General features: G+C 39.1%; 3 protein-coding genes and 1 long non-coding RNA gene across 4 annotated transcripts; 2 read left to right on the top strand and 2 right to left on the bottom strand.

Moving 5' to 3' along the window:
- Positions 1 to 428: 428 nt before the first annotated feature.
- On the bottom strand, positions 429 to 971 carry LOC130738320 (protein MAINTENANCE OF MERISTEMS-like). Its single transcript, XM_057590294.1, has 2 exons — positions 726 to 971; positions 429 to 638 (listed from the first exon to the last, which is right to left on the bottom strand). Exons 1-2 carry the CDS (start codon positions 969 to 971, stop codon positions 429 to 431), a joined length of 456 nt encoding a protein of 151 aa, XP_057446277.1.
- Positions 972 to 2,976: 2,005 nt separating this feature from the next.
- On the bottom strand, positions 2,977 to 6,494 carry LOC130728192 (probable pectate lyase 18). Its single transcript, XM_057579563.1, has 4 exons — positions 6,320 to 6,494; positions 4,932 to 5,678; positions 3,967 to 4,105; positions 2,977 to 3,835 (listed from the first exon to the last, which is right to left on the bottom strand). Exons 1-4 carry the CDS (start codon positions 6,430 to 6,432, stop codon positions 3,614 to 3,616), a joined length of 1,221 nt encoding a protein of 406 aa, XP_057435546.1. The 5' UTR covers positions 6,433 to 6,494; the 3' UTR covers positions 2,977 to 3,613.
- A 3,885-nt stretch (positions 6,495 to 10,379) lies between these two features.
- LOC130738339 (protein MAINTENANCE OF MERISTEMS-like) lies at positions 10,380 to 12,224 on the top strand. The gene is made up of 5 exons (XM_057590314.1): positions 10,380 to 11,072; positions 11,173 to 11,217; positions 11,382 to 11,522; positions 11,869 to 11,967; positions 12,216 to 12,224. The coding sequence occupies exons 1-5, from the start codon at positions 10,380 to 10,382 to the stop codon at positions 12,222 to 12,224; spliced, it is 987 nt and encodes a 328-aa protein (XP_057446297.1).
- A 5,357-nt stretch (positions 12,225 to 17,581) lies between these two features.
- On the top strand, positions 17,582 to 18,571 carry LOC130728199 (uncharacterized). The gene is made up of 2 exons (XR_009015592.1): positions 17,582 to 18,261; positions 18,356 to 18,571. It is a non-coding gene; the product is annotated as an uncharacterized LOC130728199 (long non-coding RNA).
- Positions 18,572 to 19,147: the final 576 nt, after the last annotated feature.

The raw sequence follows: 19,147 nt of genomic DNA on the forward strand, positions 1-19,147 counted from the left end.
GGGGTCTTACTGGGGTCAACTGTGATATCACTCAACTCACGTAATTGTTCGAGAACATCCTACAAGCAACAATGAAACAGAATCATAAATTGTAAGATAAACAAAATCAAACTAGTCATTAAATTATTGATCCTTACCACAAGAGTTACTGCCACAAGACCTCTTGTTTCAGGAGGGACCACAAAGCGGTGTGAGATTGACTTGTACCACTCAAAGTAGCGAGGCGTTGTTGTTGGAGTGTCAGTATGTTGTGCAGCCACGCAATGAGCCATGTTCTCAAACCTCTCATCAATATCCTCAACAGGAGGAATGTTTGTCGGTGGTAAATTGGGTTGATCCTGGAGCATATGGAACTGCCTCAACACACGCTCTGGCAAATATGGCCGGATGATGCCTGAATGCCGAATCCACCCACTGTAAAGACACTCCTACTGAAAGGGCCAATCCACTCTATGCCCGTCATATGGAGTCCATATAACATTGTTATCCCTAAGGTCATCTAGGATTAGCCTCTTCGCATGCAGGTCCACAGTCCCCCTCTTGGTGACCCATTTGCAAGCTCGCGGTTCTTTCTCACTGTATTTCCTGTTCAGGTTTCTATCAAACAATGAAGCAGGGAAATGCTCAAATATCCATGCCTGTAATTAAATAATCATACATCAGAATGTGATACCTTAAATTACGTTAATTACAATTTAACTAAAATAAGAGTTGTAGAATCATACCTGAAACAGATTTAAGTATCCTCCAAGACTAGTGGTGCCGACCTTGGTTGCGTCCTTCAGCTGGTCATAAAGGAAAGCCAATGCCATGGCGCCCCATGCATACTCCCCAACCTTTTCCAAGTCCATGAACATCCTCAAACATGCAACATCCACCTTGTTGTTTGTCTTCCCACAGAAGATCGTCATCCCCACCAAACGCAGGAAGAAGGCTCTAGCAGCTTTCTTGTTCTTCCCTTCCTTAGCCATGTCCTCAGCCACCTTCAACAACCATGTATAACGAGCATAAGGTCCTAAGGACTTCTAGATCTCCTCTTTAGCATCTGCTTGTGTAACACCAAGCTGTTTATACAATGCACTGGCTGCATCCTCACGAGTCAGGACTGGGAGAGTGAAGAATTTTCCCTTCACAGGAATGTGTAGCAAAGAACTAACATCATCCAGTGTGATGGTCATCTCCCTAAATGGCATATGGAAAGAGGATGTCTCCGGCTGCCATCTCTCCACAAACGCTGTTAGCATGGTCTTGTCAACAGAGGGAAGGTTGCATGTCAACAAAGGCAATAGACCAGCAGCCTCAACCCTTCCCTTTACATAAGTCGAAAAGCATTTTTTCACACCGTTATGCTTCTCCTTATCATTCCCAAGCATAGAAATCCCATGGTGGTAGGTTTTCAAGACACCCCTATCAAGCACTTCAGCAGGTTTCTTGTAATGCTTCCACACCTCCAGTGATATATGTTGCTTGAAGCTCTTCAGCAAGGTATTGTCATAAGGCCCCCCAGGAAAGAATATGTCATCATCATCATCTTCCTCACCTTGATCCGCTTGTGCATCCCCTTCCTCCTCCTCCTCCTCCTCAGTAGAACCCTCCTCCTCTTCTTCAGCAGAACTCTCCTCCTCTCCTTCACCAGAACCCTGTTCTGCATCAACCATATCATCATCAGGATCCTGTACTTGTTCAGGTTCAGGCTCCTGTACTGCACTGGCAGCAGTCGTTGCACTACCTGCACGCTTTTTACGAGTTGCCTCGTCACGCCTTTTACGTGCTTCTTCTTTCTTTCATAGGGCAGCGGCTTCACGAGCCTTACGTACCGATGCCGTGGGGGGGATTCTCCTTTCATTGGCCGGTGGCACACTCAAATTCTTTGTTCTTGCCATATGTGAACCAACATTGGAAACATAAGACTCAAAACAGAACAAAAACATAGCATTGAAGTTTTGACAGATAAGGGTCTATGACGCACTCTCAGGGTGCGTCTGTGTCGCCCCTTAAGGGTGCGCTTGATACGCACCCTTAAGGTGCGTGCATTCTAAACACGCACCTTTAAGCTACGACACAGACGCATCTACAAGGTGCGATCAAAACCATAACAGAATGGGTCGGGTCGCGTAACGAACCTGGGTTCCGGGAAGAATGTTGGGTTGTTAGCAGCAGAAGCTGGCGATGGGGGTGGCGGCGGCTCACACGGTTGCGGTGTCGCTGGCGATGGCGGCGGCCGGCGGAGGCAGTGGAGGATATGCGTGAGAGAGGGAGGGAGATTTTGAATGAGTGAAATGTGTTTTGGGGGGGGGGGGGGGGTTAAGAAGAGAAGTGGGAGGGGGGGGGGAGTTAGTGGGGAAAGTGGGAAGTTTTTTTTTAAACAGGGGCATTTTGAACAATTCGCCAATTTTTAGGGGTCTGAATAGGAGTGGGGGGGTCTGAATAACAATTCTCATTACCTAATTACTAGCAAATTACTACTCACCTTTTGAATGTATAATAATCGAATACATTTTAATATAAAATTTCAACATAATGTTATAGTATATATATTATATTCGATGCACAAAAAAAAATATATATTATATTAAAATAATGAATGTGTCTTAAAAATATTTTTACGTGAAAATATATATAAGAATAATTTACGTTTACGTTATTAGATTTTATTATGAATGATAAAGATTAAAATAATTTAATATATTAGTGACTACTTAAAAATGTGAAGTGACTTTTCTAAATAGTCGTAGGATTTCATATTTTAATCTTAACAACTAATGATTAAATTTAACAATCGTGATTTATTTTTATGTTCTTATATAAAAACATATTTCTTATAAAATACAATCTCTTAAATTCTATTATTGTGTAGTTCTCTTTTTGTTTTGGGCTTAGTCCCTCCTTATAACTAAAAATTGCCTACAACTATGATGCACTAAACAGATCAAAATGAATATATCCCAAGTGCAACCGAAAAAAGGATCAAAGTGATTAGTGAATGAATGGTTATTTAAACAAAACACAATAACCTACTCCTATACTAACAAGACATCAGCACATCCAGAGATACTTAGATGGGGTACAAATGGAATTCATTCTTTCTTTCTTCAGTGCTCATTTTCACCACAAGAGTGAGGGGACTTCGGACACAATACTATTTGTGTACAATTTTTCCTTTCCATCTATTTGTCTGTCTAATCCAACCTAGTAGAAAATTGATTTTCCAGTCATAATTCTTCCATTCCACTTCATTCTTTCCATATTCCCTTTGAAACAAACAGAGCATTAGACCATCCTGAGAACTCTTCTAATGATTTGGCTTATATATAAGAGTAACAGGTGGAGGTTGTAATCATGGGAAAATCATAAAGCTAAAAAAAAGAAAAGACAAACCACAGATAACAATCTAGAAAAGAAAAGAAAAAAAAGGGGAAAAGGAAAAGAGTGGAAGATATGGAAATCCAATAAGTAAAAGTATATCTAAAGCTAGAGATCATACACCACCACATAGACCTTTAAAATTCTTTCCCTCCCTTTTCTTTTGTAGGGAGATTTAATTTTCATCATTTACTGATTTTCGGATTGACTGGATCTTTCAAAATGGATTTGATTGCTTGATGAGTCATTATCAGCAAGGAGAACCTTTCTTGCAGTCAAGTGCTCCAGAACCACTTGTTATGGAAGCAACAAGGGAAGATGGTCTTGCACTTAAGCTTGAAGCTCTGGCGTAGCTAGAAGAAGCTCCAGCACCCGTTGCTGTGAAAAATGCACCGTTTACCATCATGTCCCCTTCTGATCTCCAGTTCCAGTTCTGCCATTCACTCTCTGGGGCATCTTCATGCTTTGTTACCTGCACAATTTCAGCCATTTTTCATTTTCTGGAAAATCAACATCATTGATCTTTAATTATAGCATTCTTAATTATTTTATTAGGGACAACGGTTTAAGAGATTTAAGAGCTAAATTATTACTCTGTTTTACCTCTTTGCTAAATCTGTCATCGGGTGCAACAAATCTATTGCCTTGGCTGTTGATGGTGGGGTTAGCACTTCCTCCAATGGCATACATTTCCCAGTGAGTGTAGTCATTGTTCACCACATGGAAGTATCCAAGCCTACACCTGCAAATTTCGCAAAGTAATTTTTTTCAATCCTAAGCAATGTTGGTCCCACAAAAGTAACATGCAACTGAGAGAAAATGACAAAAAGCAACCCATTCAGTCCCACATTGATCAATGTCCCTTTCCTTTTTCCCTTTTGTCACCTTTTTCTTAAAAGAAAATGGACGGCCCATGTTATTACAATAATATTTCTTGTTGAGCACTAGGGTAGACGCTATGAGTAATTTTTATGTCAATTCAATGTTCATAGATGCAATTAATCAAATTTTTAGAATAGCAAAAGATATATAAAGTTTACACTATACTTATTTTAATATTAAAGCTTAATTACACTCGGATCACCATAGTTTTAGAAAAATGTGATTTTGGTTCCAAACTATAGTTTTAGCCATAGTTTCAATTGCTTAAGTTATTCTATTTTTACAATTGATCTACATTTAGTCTAAATGTTAACTTTTTATCAGAAACTAACGAAAAATGTTGATGTGGATCACAAATTTTTTCTGTGAATAATAATCTGAGCTAATCTATGTCATTTTCACCATAAAAAAATTGTGATAAATGTCATTTTTTATTAGTTATTGAGCAACAAGTTAACATCATTGATAAAATTTGTTCATTTTGAAAATAGAATAACTTAGCCGTTGAAACTAAAATCACATGTATGTTGCTGCAATTATATGGACAAAAATGCAATGAAGTTTAGTATTTAATATTATATTAGACTTTTGACAAGTTTGACAAATTGTAGGTTTTTTTTTTCAAAGATATTCCGTAATTGCGGAGTTAAATTGGGAATGGAAATAAAAAATGATTTTTTTTTTACCTTGGCATTCTTTGAACAAGACCTTCACCAAAGTGGTTGAAAGCGATTGTGACTTGCATGTTCTTGTCATCTGTGTAAGAATCGCTGTGACCCAACAACATGACTTTATCATGGTGAGTCATGTAATTGTTGGATATGGTAATTGCGGTGGACCCATGAATCGCATCGATCAATCCATCCTTGCAATTCGACAACGAGCAATGGTCCACCCACACCTGGCTCCCTCCAAAGATCGACACGCCATCACCGTCTGATATGGTCCTCCACCCATAGTGTCGTGGGGAGTCCCGCACCATAGCATTCCCACCCTGCTTGCAATCATGGATGTGTATCCCATGAATGATCACATTGGTCACGTACTGTATTGTTATGCAAGGACCGCCAGCAATGTGCACGCTCGCACCCCTGCCGTCAATGGTTTTGAAAGAGTTCATGATCAGCTCTTCTTTTAACTTGATCACCATGTCTCCGGCAAAGATGATCCAGAGCGGCTCGTCCTGGATCACCGCGTGCCGGAGCGTACCCGGCTTTGGGGTCACGGGGTCGTCGTCACTGGCATCGTCCACTACGTAGATCTTGCCGTCCCTGCCTCCAATTGCGTTCTTGCCGAATCCTATTGCACAATCTGCTAGCCTTTTCCTATTGTTCTCCCAATTGGTGTCACACCTCCAGCAATCATCAATAGGGTTTCCACTCCCACATGATAGGTACCCCAAGTTCCTCCTAGCTATAGAGGCATTGATTTTCCTGCATTCCAAAAATTTTCATAAATTTATTGATACAAAGTTTTTATTTCTAATATACTTCTAGCTAATCCGCAATAATTTTCAAGTTAACCACAACGATTTAATTTATAAACATCTGTAGGGTGCAGACACTAACAAACACCGATGGTGAGAAAAAAGAGAAAAATAAGAAATAATTGATGCAATGTAAGTAAGAAATGAGAGATAGATAGAAAGGAAAATAGAGTGTCTCATGAATGTTTGTACTCCTTGTATGTTCAAGTGTCATTATTGTATTGTGCTGTGCATTATGTTATACACTAGATATATCCTAAATGTATTGAATTTTTTTTTCTTACATTTGTAATTGACTAATTAATTAGTATTATTTAATGGAATAAATCTCATGTCATGACTATGACTGATAATAATGAATTTAGAAATGAGTATTTTAGTGATAGCACAATCATCTAAATTAAATTAAAAAGGATCCCATATAATATAGGATCACCAGAACTTGAAAGTGATTAAAATGATGTAATTCTTATTCCTTTTGGGTGAATTTGCAATAACAAAAGTGGTGCTATCTTATAGCAAGATGACAATATTGGATGGTCGCATACATGTAATGTCAGTGTGTATAGCATGGATAGGTGGTGGTACCTGTTTACTTCTTGCACTGCCAATTCAGGGTTTTGAACATGTGAGGAGGAAATGAGGATTGGAATGAGAAAAGAGAAGAGCAAGATTACCAAAGAGAGTAGAATGCTTGTCATGTCCTCTCTTTGATAAGTGAGAGAGTGAGTGCTTAAGATAGAGAGAAAGGAAAGAGTTGAGAAGGAACGTGCATAGGAGGGGGTGTATATAAAGAGATTTAATGCGGGGTTAAAGGGCATGATTAATCTAAACATATGGGACCCAGGTGCTTCCTGATTTCTTGGTTTACGGATTCTTGTTGGGTAGTTTGGGCCGTTAAGCGAGGCCTAAATGATGGTGGGTGAAGTTCAAAACATTCAAACAAAAAGTAAAAGAAGATTCATAAAAAGGGGTGAAGTAAGAAAAATGGAAGTGAAACCATGTTGAAATTATTATTTAACCTGCAAGAGAGGTAGCTCAGTTTGTAACACAGGTTGAATGACTCGGAAGAACTCTCAAATTTAAGGTTGATTGTCTTAGAAAAACACTTTATCCCCGAAACTTGCAAATTGATAAAAACATCCTTCGAGTACTGTTCTATTTCATTAAAATATTAATTAATATTAAGTATAGAAAGATAAGTGTCGGGGTGTGAAACATTGTGTGAGATCAGAAGATGATTCACTCAAAATGCTTCGGAGGATATAGCAATCTTTAAAGTTTTAATTTTAACTAAATCCCGAATTTAAATTAATAGTTAGCATCCGAAATAGGAAGTAAAGTTAAGTTTTTTTTTTGAAATAAGTTTAGTTTTTTTTTTTGAAAGTTGAAATAAGTTTAGTTAAATACACTTGAGAGTAGAAATTAAGTTGGACTAGTATATTGGTAATCACAAAAATTTCACATGCAACTTCTTATAAAAAAAAATACAAATTTTACAACTGCTTTGACGGGCAGTTAATTAAGCTTTACCTACTTTAGTTAATTTAGTTGAAGATGGAAATGATTCTACCATGGCATGCGGTGGTCCCCGTTTAGGGTCCCTAATGAAGACTAATTTAACGAAGTCTCTTTCACCCCTTGCCATATTAATGATCCTTGCATATGCATAATAATGAAACAAAACGGGAATCACTTAATGAGTATTAAAGAGCACTTTGCTTAGTTAAATTATAATTAATGGGGTTGATATACAGTGATGCCTCATTGTTAAGTTTAAACGCTAGATATATCGCTTATTATATTTTGAAGAGCAATGCTATATAGTACGAGAGGGCACGTACGAAGAATGCACGAGAGTAATTTTGTGGCGGTTTTAAACCGCCACAAAATTACAACTGCAAAAAAAAAAGCAAACCTACTATTTCTGGCGGTTCAAAACCGCCACAAAATTACAACTGTCAAAATAAAAAGAAAAGCTACGGTTTCTAACCGCCAGAAAATGCTTCGTGCGTGGTGCACGAGCCCCAAGGTCGTGCCCCACAGCATTTTCCTATTTTGAATGATAACAATTTCAAAGAATATAAGTGTAACGGTTTAAGTTTCATGTGAATCATATTGCAGGAAATAACACTTATGTCTCACACCCTCCACTATATGATGATAAATGCAAAACAATGCTACAAGACGGTCCGCACAAGAGAAGAAAGATCAAAACTACAAGACAGTCTACACAAGCATAGAACCGTCAAATCTGCTAGCTAGACCGTCTGCACAAGAGGAGACTACACACAGTAAATACATTCATCGTCTATCTCAAAGCTGATTAATGAAAGTGTTCTCTAGAGATTGAGCATCTTCAAATTGGAAAATATCTCTGACATTCTTGAGGAGAAAGTCCAAGTGCAAAAGGATCACGTAGCACACTGACCAAGGAAACAAGTACAACGTTGTCAAGATCGAGTTTCCTCTCTCTCTAAAGGAATGGAACAAAACTCAAGTGCTACCTACCGGTTGACAAGATACAATTTGTAGCAACAAGTCTCAGCCAAAGAGTGCAATGCATTTAATGCACCTGACGAAATGATCGTTTGATCAAACGGCTAGAACTTGATGTGCTCTATACGCTTTAACGGATTTCAACAAACCCTGGAAGCACTTTAAGTATAAAAGGAGGACTTAAAGATTTTCAGAAACAAAGAGAATTAACGCAAAAAATTTCATCTGACTTAGAAATCTTCATCAAGCAAGAAAGAAAGGAAAGTCCTCACATCGTCTTAGAGAAAAATCCTTAAGAGTCAAATCTTTGTATCATAATCTCTCTAGATCTAGAATTCAAAGTATCTCTTAAAGTCATATCATCTCCAATACTTTGTAGTTCATGTACTTATAATCTTTCTATTATCCCTCTTGTGAGAAGAGAACCTTGTAGAAGCAAACGATCTTGAAAAAGATTATAGGAGATGTCCTGTATAATACTTGGTTAAAGATAAGTCCTTGAGAATACTTGGTTAGGAGAAGTCCTCGAGAATACATGGTTAGGAAAAGTCCTAAATAATACTCGTAGGAGAAGTCCTTGATACTTATTTAGTAAAATCTTGGAAAAACCAAGGACTGGGAGTAGCCCAATCGGTTAGAGGGTGAACCAGGATAAAACGAGTATCTTTATCATTTACTTTTTTGTTCTTTTATCCGCTGCATCAAACGAATGTTAAAAAGCTTTTAAAAATAATAATCGTTTGAAAAATCAAAGTTTTATAAGAACACAATTAAAACCCCTTTATTGTGTTATATTATTACATCTTAGCCTCCTCTCAAGGCATGCTTCCCGTATAATGAAGTGATATGAAATTTGATTTTAATGTATTGCTGTGAAAGTAAATTCTTCCTCCACTCAATTGATAATATATATATATATATATATATATATATATTCTCTTTCAAATTCTCGATATTTTAATGCGAATTATTATTCAGACCCCCTCACATCTATTCAAAGTTCAAACCCTTAAAAATGTGTAATACATCTAAAATACCCCCTTTTTTAAAAAACTTCCCAAACCCCCCCCCCCCACTAACTACCCCACTTCTTCCCTCTTCTTCATTCAAAAAAATTCCTCCATCAAAACTTCCCAAACCCCCACCCTCAACTCACATCTTTGATTCCTTTTCTCTCTCGCTCCCTCACCATCTGCACCACCTGCCACCGCGTGAGCCGTCGCCACTGCAAGCCTGTTGGGCCGCCGCCACTGCAAGCCTGTTGAGTCTCCACATTTGCTCCCTTTTCTCTCTCGACGCGATTTGGTACGTAATCAACCCGACCCATCTCATTCGATTTTACGTCGCACCTTGAAGGTGCGTCGAAGTCGCATCTTAAAGATGTGTCTAAATCGCACCTTTAAGATGCGTGTTTAACAGCCACGCTCCTTGAGGGTGCGCCATATACGCACCTTCAAGGTGCGGCCATCGTGCACCCTGAAGGTGCGATTTATATCAGTAAGTTCCAAAGTTGCAATTCCTTTCTGCTTTTAATGTTTTGTGTCGTATGTTAAGCATTATAAATATTGGTTCAGATATGGCAAGAACAAAGAATCTGAAGAACCCCCAAGTAAAGCCTGCTCTAGTAGGGTTCCCCCCATGACATCGATACATAAAAAGTGTGAAGAGGAAGCCTGTAAAAAGCGTGAAGAGGCAGCTCGTAAGAAGCGTGAAGAATCAACCCTTAAGAAGCGTGAAAAATCAGAGCCGTAAGAAGCGTGCAGCTAGTGAAGCGAATGCAGTACAAGAGCCTCAACAAGAAGATGATATGGTTGATGATGAACCTCTGAAAGATGATGATATGGTTGATGCTAGAGTTGATGAAGATTCTGGTGAACAAGAAGATGAGGATTCAGGTGAAGAAGAGGAGGGTGATACTACTGAAGAAGAGGAGGAGGAGGAGGAGGAGGAGGAGGAGGAGGAGGAGGAAGAGGAGGAGGAAGAGGAGGAGGAAGATGAAGATGATGGGCAAGGTGATGAAGATGTTCAGCAAGAGGAGGAGGATGAGGACATATACTTTCTTGGGGGGCCTTATGACAATACATTGCTGAAGTCCTTCAAGGAACATGTAGAATTGTAAGTGTGAAGGCATTACAAAGACCCACATAAAATGCATGATCGAGGTGTCATGAAGACTTATCACCATGAGAATGCTTTGCTTGGGATTGACAAGGAGAAGCAACCAAAGGTGTTAAGGTGCTTTTCGAAGTATGTAAAGGGAAGGGTTGAGGCTGCTGGTTTATTGCCTTTGATGACATGCATCTTTCCCTCGGTGGACAAGACCATGTTGTCGGCGTTTTCGGAGATATGGAAGCTAGAGACTTCCTCTTTTCATCTACCATTTGGGGAGATGACCATCACATTGGATGATGTTAGTTCTTTGCTACACATTCCTGTGGAGGGAAAATTCTTCACTCTCCCAACCCTGACTTGTGAGGAAGCAACCATAATACTAGTTAAGCAGCTAGGTGTTACACGAGATGAGGTTGCAGAGGAGATCCGGAGGTCCTTAGGACCTTATGCTCGGTCTTCATGGCTCTTGAAGGTGGTTGAGGAGATGGCTGAAAAAGGATTGACCAAGAAAGCTGCTAGAGCCTTCTTGTTGCGCTTGGTGAAGATGACAATCTTCTGTGGGAAGACAAACAGCAAGGTGGAGGTTTCATATTTGGGGCTGTTTTTGGGCTTGGAAAAGGTTGGGGAGTTTGCATGGGGCGCCATGGAATTGGCTTACCTTTATGACCAGCTTAAGGAAGCTACGAAGCTAAGAACCAATAGCATTGGAGGCTACTTGAACTTGTTTCAGGTATGAGTCTATATCTCTTTTTTTAGTTCAATTGTAAGTAATGTAATTTGATGTAATTTAATGTCTCAAGTATAACATTTGAGGTTCAATTTGATTGCAGGCATGGATATTTGAGCATTGTCCCACCAACTTGTTTGATAGGAATGTGAACAAAAAATATAAATAGGGAGATGTGAGAGCTTGCAAATGGGACACAAAGAGGGGAATATGGACCTGCATCAGAAGAGGCTTATCCTGGACGACCATACAAGCATTAGTGTTATATGGACACCCTATGACGGGCATAAAGTACATTCGCTTTTCTTGCAGGTGTGTCTTTATAGTGGCTGGATTCGCCATTCAGGCATGATCCGACCATACGTGCCAGAGCGTGTGATGAGGCAGTTCCAAATGCTCCAGGATCAACCCAATTTACCACCAGCTAACATTCCCCCTATTGAGGAGATTGATGTGAGATTTCTTAATTTCACTCCTCATTACATGGCTGCTCATCATACTCCAAGTCCAATGATAACGCCTCTGTACTTCGACTAGTACAAGACAATCACACACCGCTTTGTGGTCCCTCCTGAAACAAGAGGTCCGGTCGCATTAACTCTTGTGATAAGGAACAATATTTTTCCCTCAACTTGTCTTTTTTTACAATTTATGCATTAATGTTTATTTTTTTAACAATTGTTTCTTTTAGGGTATTCTTGAGCAATTAAAGGACCTGAGTGTTATAACAGTTGACCCCAACGAGACGCCACAACGGATAATTGATGCAAACCAGCGTATGCGGGCTATCATACTGTAGAATTTGGAAAAGGAGGCTGATGATGATGATAGTGGCAGTGGAGATGCAATGCATGGTGGTGGTGGCCCTGACAAGAAAAGGAAAGGAAAAGTGGCTGAGGTATCTACCTCGAAGAATAGTTAGGACTTGTGACCTAAAATTAATTTAAGGATGAATGTAATATAAGTACAACTACTTGTGACTTAGATTGTGTTTAAGACAATTAGCCCTGTAGCTTGAATTTTTAGCAATATTATGATGTGTTCAACTAGCCCTGTGATATGTCAATTAGGATGTGTTTAATTCTGCAAAAAGACTTTTGGTACTTCTGTTATGGCTTGTTTTTTATTGCCAAGTTCCTGTTGCAGGTTTCTTAATTTCACGCACCATTAAGGTGCGTCTGAGTCGCACCTTAATGGTGCGACTTAACTCAAGATACTAGAAACAGTATCAGATACAGAAAGAGAAGTAATTTGCAAAATATGTTTCAATTTGTTTAAAAAATGTCTGTTTTTGAGTGGCAAGATGAAACATTACAAAATTCTAGTTTTTGAATGCCAAGATTTATGTTTTGGGTCTTGTAGCGTCACACACATTCAGCATGCGGCGTAGACGCTCCTTAAGGGTGCGAGTTTTCTCAGGATACGAGAAACAAAAACAGAAGTAGAAACAATAATGGAAGCTGAAACAGTAACAAAAACAAATACAACATGAGATACAACATTTGTTAATAAAATTCATCTTTATTATTAATAATGTTTGATGATACATGATACATGATAACTTCCTAACATACAAGTACAATGACCCTAAACCCTAAGCCCTAAACTTAGTACTTGAAAAATACAAGTACAATGACCCCTATGGGATACAATCAGTAGGATTTCAATCTTCCTCTTCTTCAGGTCCTCTTCCTTGACTTCTGCTCCTTCTCTTTCTTCCGGTCCTCCTCCTCTTCTGGTCCAACCATCTTCTTCTAGGCCCAGTTGTGGAATCCAGCAGCGCCGCCAACTGAGCTTAGATGTTTCCATCATCGCCAATGGTCTCCAAAGAGACACTTTCCCCATGAGCTTGGACCATTCCATTTAGCAAGTTTGGGTACTTTGAATAACTAAGGATGGCCACCCCTACATTAGCAAGTATGGCACTGTGAATTTGAAATATCACTCTAAAAGTACTCAAACTTGCTAATGTTGGGGATAATATCCGCATTACCCCAACCATTGAAAACTCTAAACCATAAGAGGTGTGAAAAAGGAAGATAATAGAGGAAGAAGAGAGGGATTTGTGTGAAAATGAAGGAAGGAAGAGGCCCTATTTATAGAGCTTGAACGAGCATAGATGATAACGAAAAACATAAGAAATAACTGATGTATTTAATGGCTTTTACCGGTTGTTGAGTTATGGTCAATGGCCGGTGCGTTTTAATCGCACGCTCAAGATGTATCAACAACACACGCTCAAGGTGCGACGGTGTCGCACTGACAAAATAAGGCTTTAACTGCGATAGAGACGCGCTATAATAGTGCGTTCGAAAGGGGTAACTTGGATTGAGATGAACGGTAGGTTGAGATTGTGAGAAATTAAAGATTTGCGCGGTGAAAAATGTTGACCTATCTTGCTTTAATTCAAGAGGCATCTCGAAAAATCGTGAGTCTCGGGATCCCTGTATACTTCAAGTCGATCGTATTGCTATTTGGATCGGGGAGAAGCCAATAAGCGACAATATTGACCAGATATAATCCTAATAGATGTTAGTGATCTCAGGAATAGATGAATGCTTCGGTGGCTGCCTTCACGAATTTGGCTTGTTTTCACGAACTGGACTCTTCTTTGGGTTCTTCTACACAACTAGTGGTTTATCCGTTATGGTGCTCCTTCATAGTCAGTACAAATCTCCTGACTTTCCTTCTTCGCGCGTCGTGGACCCATCGTATGCGAAGAGACTCTTATGTCTAAGTCACTGTATGTAGGAGAGAGAGAGAGAGAGAGAGAGAGAGAGAGAGAGGCCTTGGCTTTCTCTTTATAGGGTGTTTACCCATATTTTTGGTAAATAGTAAGGTATCCAAATCTTAAATAAGGCGCAGAATTCTCTAATAAACGTATCCCTAGGTCCCTATTTCTAAACCAAACTTCCATTTGCGCATAGAAAGGTAAGATAACTTCCATGCATTCAAGCTAATATTTTAACAGAAGGTTAACCTCATTGTAACGCCCCAACTTTCAGGGGTCACCATAGTAATCTACTAAAATAAATATGCAATGTTTTCCAAAGGGATTCATAAACATGAGTATTATTTTTTTCTTTTAGAAAAAGAAATATTAGCTGTAAATAAACCTTGCCTCAATTTTCTTTTCTCGAAGTATTTCCAAAACATGTCATATCTACTCCCAACTGGAAATAAATTTACATCAAGCCTTGAACAAGGCAAGTACCCGAGGGTAAAGACGAAGGCACACAACCTACAAAACCTAACAAATAGAATCAAATTCAACAAAGAATCTATTATGCAATGACACCATAATTCTGACATACTCCCTACGATCTCCACATCGGGGAACCGCAGGAAAGAAATGCACCGGAACCTACCCGAAATCTCAAATATAAATCCATAAAATCCCTATGCAAGCTTTAACCAATAATGATAAGCTCTATCTCCCAAGGTTCTAACATTACACCCGGCTCTACTCTTCGAGTCTTCCACTATTCTTCAAGTTCTCCTCTCTGACTCGTACAAAGGTCAAGCTCCATCGAAGGTTCTCCATCGCCTAATAGCGTTAAGCGCCCAAACAACAAGTAGCAAATAGAAAGGGTTAACTTCATACAATTACCACACATAGAAAGAAAAGCATGCTATTCAAAGTTAAGTGCATAACATGGCATATAAGCTAGCTACCTAATTCAAGATAGATGACAACATATATCCAACAACATGAAATTAAATTAGATATCAATAACATAGATTTAAATCAGATATCAGCAAACTCCACAACATATATTTAAATCAGATATCAAAAACTCAACTACATAGATTTTAATCATATATTAAACAAACTCCACAACATCAACTCAAATCATCTAACAATAAAGTCCAATATAAGTGTCTTGTAGTACGACTATGTGTTACTACCAAGATGGGTCGAATCAAAAGCGTCTCGCAAGACGGGACAGTCACCTGGAACGAAAACCATTGAGCTGCCGCTTGGCGTCTCTCAAGACGGGACCGTCACCTGGAACGAAAACCATTGAGCTGCCACTTGGCGTCTCTCAAGAAAGGACAGTCACATGGAACGAAACAACTGATCTGCCACTTAATAACGCTCCAGAGGCCACTCAGTATGCCACGAAGGCCACACAATACGGCACGAAGCCCACACGTTACGCCACGAAGGCCTCGCAGTACGGCACCGAGCCCACGCAATACGCCACGAAGGCCACACAGTACAACACGAAGCCCAGTACAAACCAACAACGCATATGCACAAATATCAACACAATATATAGTTAGCAACTTAGCACATACATAGCGTGTGATTCAGCCCAACATCAACCATAACAACAATCGAAACATTGACAACAAATATTAGTCGAAGCCCCATAACATATTTGGCAAAAGCCTCAGGACAATCAACATAAGCAAGTATACAACATAGCAAAACATGCCAACATTTCAAGCAATTGCCAGTAAAATTAATCACCTTCATCTCAAATGCAAATAGTGCGAATAAATCATGCAAGACTCAAATGACGCTTATATTACTGAGTTAACCTTACCTTTTATTTCTCCTTCCAAGCTCAACATCGTAGTTCGATCCACAAACAGTTCCCAAACTCAGCAAGTTCCCTGGGGTGTCCTCCTCCGTCGTGAAATCTCACAGCTTGCTGCAATGCCTCTTTCCTCAGCTCAACTCGTTCTCAAACCTTAAGAAAAGTATCGTTTCTTAGTCACTAAGAAACCATATAAACTAATAACACTAACCAAAACCAGAAAAAGCTTTCGAAGCTTTAGAGTTCGACATTTAGACACGAATGGACAGTAGGACCTTTGTTCGCTAAAACGGGTATAACTCGAGCTACAGAACTCGGAATGACACGAAACCAAAGCCAAAATTTCGACAACAGAAAGAGATACGCTATAGATCAGGGCATACAAACCCAAAAATTATTTTTGGATAGAGTACCACTCCAACAAGTTTCGGCCACTACCGAAAATAGGGCTTCCCGATCTTTTTTTTTTTGATCTAATTTAATTCATAGGTATTCTTAGGCGGTATATAGGGTAGGGAAACACTCGGAACAATCACTGGAGCTAAAACTAGAATAGAGGCCTTTTGGTCCAATAAAATTGCCCGAAAACTCAAAGTCAACATTTTTTGAAAAAGATTTTGAATAGCGATAAACAAGGCCTTTATCAACAACTAATCTCAAAGACACTAAGAAATATTAAGGCTTTAAGCTTCAAAAAGCAATTGTTTAGTAGAAATGAGTTTTTGGCTCAGATTTCAGATCTATGGCGACTCGATGGAAATCAGAGCGCATAGATCATGAATATATCCTGTTAGGTTAGTATAGAAGGTATTTGAAAAGAAAAATCGAAGTTATCAGACATTTTGCTCCAAACTTTGAGCACAGAAAGACATGGAATAATCCAACATAAAGTAGAAATAGAAGTAAGATTAAGCATCCTTACCTTTGTATCTACGCGTAGCTTCAGAAATCATAACGATCGGGCAAGAATCGGAAGTTCGGGCTCAAGCTGTCCCTCCCCCACCATGGTCACGGCCACAACATGCACAAATGAAGATATTTTGTGATTTTCTCTTTCTATAGGAGAAGGGAAAAGAAGAAAAAGAAAGATTTCGCGGGTCCGGTCGTTTCGGTACTTTCATCTGGTGATTTTAAGTAAGTATTCGGCGACAGAATGTCGAAACTTATTTTGAGGCTCATTTAAATGATGATAAGGATTCAAACGCAGTATGGATCGAAATAACCCGAAAAAATACTTTTGCAGTCGACGTCGGATGAAGAAACTTCCTTCTGGAAAATGATCAGAATCGTCGAAAGAAAAGAGGTTGCTTTGACGGATTAGAAAAGAGGTTGCTTAGAAGCTCCGAATAGGAAAAATCTTTATTCAAGGTCTTAATTAAAGTCCCCGAGAAGTTAAGGTCTAGCTTTGACGAACTTCCGGGAAGCAAAACCTGAAGGTATGAAAAATGTAAGACCCGGAATTAAATAGACTATTTATTTATTTAACTCCGTAATTCACGGCAACACGTATTATTTATTAATTAACTGTGATTGAAATATTATACGCGCCACGACGGCGAGAAATACCTTAAGGAATATTTTCCTTATAGTTATTTAATCGCGCATTTATTATGTAGTATTTTTATATTATTTTCTTAACTCGAATCTAATCGCGATTCGGAAAATTAAATAAGTAGTAATTAATTTCAATATTTTGAATTTATAAAGTTATTTAAATATAAAGATTTAATTATAATTATTTTTGTGTGTATTATTTTATTTTTAATTTTAATAATTTCTATGCTTTAATTTATCTCTCTTTTATGAAGAGATGACCTGCTCTAACAGGTCATCTTTGTTATTTACTTGTGATAGCCTATCAAGCACCACAAATGAATATCCTTTATTCTTTTCTCACCTCAACCACCAAATTAATTCATTCTTATCTTTCCAACTCACCATCTCTATTTCCAACCACTCATTCAAATTTCAAATTTCTATTCTATCTTTCTCTCTCCACGTGGGCCCCACCCACACCCAATCAGAATTGAATCCTCTCTCTCCCCCATTCACTCCCTCACGCTCTCACTCTCTCATTCTCCCTCAACTCTCGACTCTTTCTCTCTTTCTCTCCAAAAGCCCATTTTCTTCTTCAGTTTTCTTCTCCTTCCTGCAACCCTAAACAACTCAACATCACCTTCTTCTCCTCCCATGGAAGCCGCCACCCAGGGCCAAGCCGCCACCACCGCGAGCCTCTTCCTCTCACGCGCATGCTGCCACCTCCATGTATCCTTCACAGGAACGCGCCACCACCATGGGCAACCACCGTCGCCTCTCCCCCTTTCGTTCTCTCTGGCCAGCCGCGAGCACCACCGCGCCTTCATCACCATCAAACGACCATGAACGCCCCACCACAGCCACCACAGACGCGAAAAATAAGGAAAAAAGGAAACCCTAAAACCGCCACCTTTCAACTCCGATCTCTGGCGAACCACTGAGCTTTTGGAAAAATCAACACCACCACGGAACTCCCCTCGACGTGCGCTTCAAAACCCCTAAAGAAATTTCTGATTCTGACCATCTCCGCCGTGAACCACCACCAGCCGCCGCCAACCGCCGTCTTCTCCGGTGAGACCTTCGCCGGAGAATTTCCAGAATGTGGTCCAGTGAGTTTTGAGCTTTCTGAACTCAGCTTTGGACTCCAAGCTTCGTTTTATGAATGAAAAATAATGTTTTTGCTTGCTGTGATTTTTATCTTAGGTGTTTGAGGAGTTAAAGCTTGTGAGCCATGCTTTATCCTCAAGAAGGAGATGGTAAACCCATCTGAATATTTCTGCTGTATTATTGTTGCTATCACGAGATTATAGTAGTTGCTGATTTGTTAAATAGTTAGGTTTAGTAAACGAATTTGAAGAAGTAGTCTTCATAAAAATTGTAGCATTTTCTGAGTAAACTTTTGCCACTGGTTTCATGTCATTTCGATTTCTCTAGCTCAAGTTATACGCATTTTAGTGAGCACGGGTTAAGCTGTCCCGTTTCTCACGAACTGCTGTAGTATTTGATTTTTCCTGAATTTTGTACTTCGAATTTGGACTTGAAAATTTACCAGGATTTACAAAACCTGTAGATGTAGTCAGGATAAAACTATTAGATTTTTCGGAGTTTATTTGACGTATTTAAAAATTAGCTAAAGTCGCTGTACAGTTGATGTTCGTTTTGACAAAATCACTTATTTCAAGCGAAAAGCGTTGTTTATGGAAAAGTTTGAGAAAACCTTTCATTTTAAAATTATATTACAATGTTTGGAGAAGGAAAACATCTTTCAAAACTTACTTACGTATGTTGTTTATTCGTTTATGAAAATCAAGAACGTTCGAGTCTCTACGCACATTTATTCGTTAAAAAGTGATTGCGAAAAGTTTGAAAGTCGAACGAGTTTTTGGAGTGTTAGAGAATAAGTGTTCGAATATTACCTCTTTATTTATGGACGTTTAGGAATAACGTGTACGGATAGAGATAGAACAATTAAGTTTGGATTTCCGATTGAGGAAT

The sequence above is a fragment of the Lotus japonicus genome, chromosome 1 (genome assembly GCF_012489685.1).
Source record: "Lotus japonicus ecotype B-129 chromosome 1, LjGifu_v1.2".
NCBI classification, from domain to species: domain Eukaryota; kingdom Viridiplantae; phylum Streptophyta; class Magnoliopsida; order Fabales; family Fabaceae; genus Lotus; species Lotus japonicus.

What these genes read in the sequence shown, in the direction of transcription:
- LOC130728192 (XM_057579563.1), bottom strand. Translation starts at nt 6,432, where the DNA reads ATGACAAGCATTCTACTCTCTTTGGTAATCTTGCTCTTCTCTTTTCTC. An exon ending in GCAGTGCAAGAAGTAAACAG is followed by an intron (nt 5,679 to 6,319) that starts GTACCACCACCT and finishes TTTGGAATGCAG; the next exon opens with GAAAATCAATGCCTCTATAG. An exon ending in CTTGTTCAAAGAATGCCAAG is followed by an intron (nt 4,106 to 4,931) that starts GTAAAAAAAAAA and finishes CGAAATTTGCAG; the next exon opens with GTGTAGGCTTGGATACTTCC.
- LOC130738320 (XM_057590294.1), bottom strand. Translation starts at nt 971, where the DNA reads ATGGCTAAGGAAGGGAAGAACAAGAAAGCTGCTAGAGCCTTCTTCCTG. An exon ending in GATACTTAAATCTGTTTCAG is followed by an intron (nt 639 to 725) that starts GTATGATTCTAC and finishes ATTTAATTACAG; the next exon opens with GCATGGATATTTGAGCATTT.
- LOC130738339 (XM_057590314.1), top strand. Translation starts at nt 10,380, where the DNA reads ATGCATGATCGAGGTGTCATGAAGACTTATCACCATGAGAATGCTTTG. An exon ending in GCTACTTGAACTTGTTTCAG is followed by an intron (nt 11,073 to 11,172) that starts GTATGAGTCTAT and finishes ATTTGATTGCAG; the next exon opens with GCATGGATATTTGAGCATTG. An exon ending in CCAACTTGTTTGATAGGAAT is followed by an intron (nt 11,218 to 11,381) that starts GTGAACAAAAAA and finishes CTTTTCTTGCAG; the next exon opens with GTGTGTCTTTATAGTGGCTG.